The sequence below is a fragment of the Gobio gobio genome (genome assembly GCF_949357685.1).
Source record: "Gobio gobio genome assembly, chromosome: 9".
In the NCBI taxonomy this organism is placed as follows: domain Eukaryota; kingdom Metazoa; phylum Chordata; class Actinopteri; order Cypriniformes; family Gobionidae; genus Gobio; species Gobio gobio.
In genome coordinates this window covers 56463185-56465684 of record NC_137115.1, presented here as the reverse complement: position 1 = coordinate 56465684, position 2500 = coordinate 56463185, and the positions used below count along the sequence as shown (strand labels likewise).

General features: G+C 24.8%; 1 protein-coding gene across 1 annotated transcript in view; it reads right to left on the bottom strand.

Moving 5' to 3' along the window:
- Positions 1–618: 618 nt before the first annotated feature.
- Positions 619–2500, bottom strand: part of LOC307132048 (collagen and calcium-binding EGF domain-containing protein 1-like) — a 36917-nt gene continuing 35035 nt past the window's right edge. The window contains exon 11 of the mRNA XM_079826181.1: positions 619–1029. Coding sequence (XP_079682307.1) covers positions 841–1029 — 189 coding nt within the window. The 3' untranslated portion in view covers positions 619–840. The remainder of the gene's footprint in view (positions 1030–2500) is intronic.

Genomic DNA, 2500 nt, shown 5'->3' with positions numbered 1-2500 from the left:
ATTAAATAATACAGTTACAACTTTTGATATTAATAATGTGTTATTAAATGCTGAAATGTACATTTAACTAAGATTAATACACGTTTTAGAAGTATTTTTCATTGTCAGCTTGTTAATGAATGAACTAATGTTAAATAATTGAGCTTTATTGTAAAGTGAATAACAATCAGAACATATTAAAACAATATCTAGGGCATGTGATTTAGTCCAGATTAAAATATAAAATGTGTAAGTTTGAAAATGAATAGCCTAAGTCTTTAAGTATGAAGTATTTGATATAGTTATGTGATGATCACCGTAGCGAATACAGAAAACTGTTTTGTTTATCATGGATTAAAAGAGCGAAGTTTGACGCTCTCGCCGGCGGAACTCATATTAATGTTGAAAAACCTCATAAAATGAAAATTTCATGCCATGGGACCTTTAATCTCTTCTCTGATGATGAGGGCGGGGCCACCTGTCACTCACATGAGATCCACCAATAGCAAACCACAACCATACAATCAATCCCCCACAGACACACTCAAGCCCCGCCTACATTTGTTCTTGTTTGTGAAGCGATTCACTCGATATACGGCACGATAGAGAAGAAAAAACTTCCGAAGCATCTGAGTTCTTCTCACACCTAGTGTATGTTTTTTTAATGAAGTTAAACTGCCTGAACTTCAGCGAGTCTAATCAAAAAATGAGTCGAGAGAGAGACGTTAAAATCCTTCAGTTCATTGGTCACAGAAAGCGTAAGGTTGACTGTGATACAGAGATGAGTTCATACTGTGTGCTGAGAGAAGAGTGTGTTATTCACATCAGACTCTCAGTTCTTCTTCTAGTGTACTTTAGTGTTCATGTGTTCGGCATCAGCTCCTCCTGTCCTGACGCCCAGTCCTCAAGCTCCGCCTCTCCGCTGGACAGAATGGGCGGGTCCACCGAAAGGCCACGCCTCTTCCCAAACACACGCTCCCGCAGCTCGATGATGTCATGACGGATGTCTGCCATCATCAATAACAGGAAGTCAAACGACCCTGGCGGCCCCTGAGGAGGACAGACAGATTTCACTGATTTCATTTCACAGAATTATTCACATTTTGAGCTCAGGTTTGATTCTCTGTGTATATAGTCAATGTAAAGTATAACAGAGTTATTACAGGTAAATACAACTAACAACTAAACAACTAAACCAAACCACCATACAACTAAACCATTAAAAACATTTTAGTTAAATAAATAAATAAATAAATAAATAAATAAATAAATAAATAAATAAATATTTAATAATTTTTAATGGGTTTTTATTTCAGTTTAGTTTTTAGTAATTGGTTTTTATTTTTATATTTTCTGTTTTCATTTTTATTTTTGTTATAGTTTTAGTAATTTTGTAATATATATATATATATATATATATATATATATATATATATATATATATATATATATATATATATATATATATATATATATATATATATAATAATTTTTAATGGGTTTTTATTTCAGTTTAGTTTTTATTAATTGATTTTAATCAAATTAAAATTAAAATAAGTATTTTTTTCTTCGGCAAACATTTATATATATATATATAAATGTTTGCCGAAGAAAAAAATACTTATTTTAATTTTAATTTGATGTACTAAAATAAAATCAGTAAATAAAAAAATAAATAAACATTTTGGTTACTTTAAATAAAATGTTAACTGAAAAAATTTAAAAATAAATAAATAAAATAATAATAATAATAATAATAATAACACCAAAAATATAAAAAATGTTTGCCGAAGAAATTAAAATTTTAAGTTGATGTACTAAAATAAAAACCAATAAAAACGATTAAAATATATAAATATATATTTCACATATTTAGATATTTAAATACTTTATAAAATATAAAAACACAATAAAAATTACAAAAACTTGAAAACAGAAAATATAAAAATAAAAACCAATTAATAAAAACTAAACTGAAATAAAAACCCATTAAAAATTATTATATATATATATATATATTACAAAATTACTAAAACTATAACAAAAATTAAAATGAAAACAGAAAATATAAAAATAAAAACCAATTACTAAAAACTAAACTGAAATAAAAACCCATTAAAAATTATTAAATATATATATATATATATATATTTATATATATATATATATATTATTATTATTTTTTTTTTTAATTACTAAAACTATAACAAAAATTTTAATGAAAACAGGAAATATAAAAATAAAAACCAATACAGACTATTAATAAAAAATACACTGAAATAAAATAAACAAACATGAACTTTTACTTTAAACTAAAACGGAAATAAAAATCAATGATCAATCAACTATTAAATACCTAAAGAAATAATATATATAAAATATCTAATAATAGAATAGAAATAAAAGATATATAATTAAGATAAACAAAATGACTAAAACTTAAAAAAAAAAAAATTCATACTATCAAAACTATAATATTATCTATATTTATATATAACAAAATTACTACAATTTAAACCAA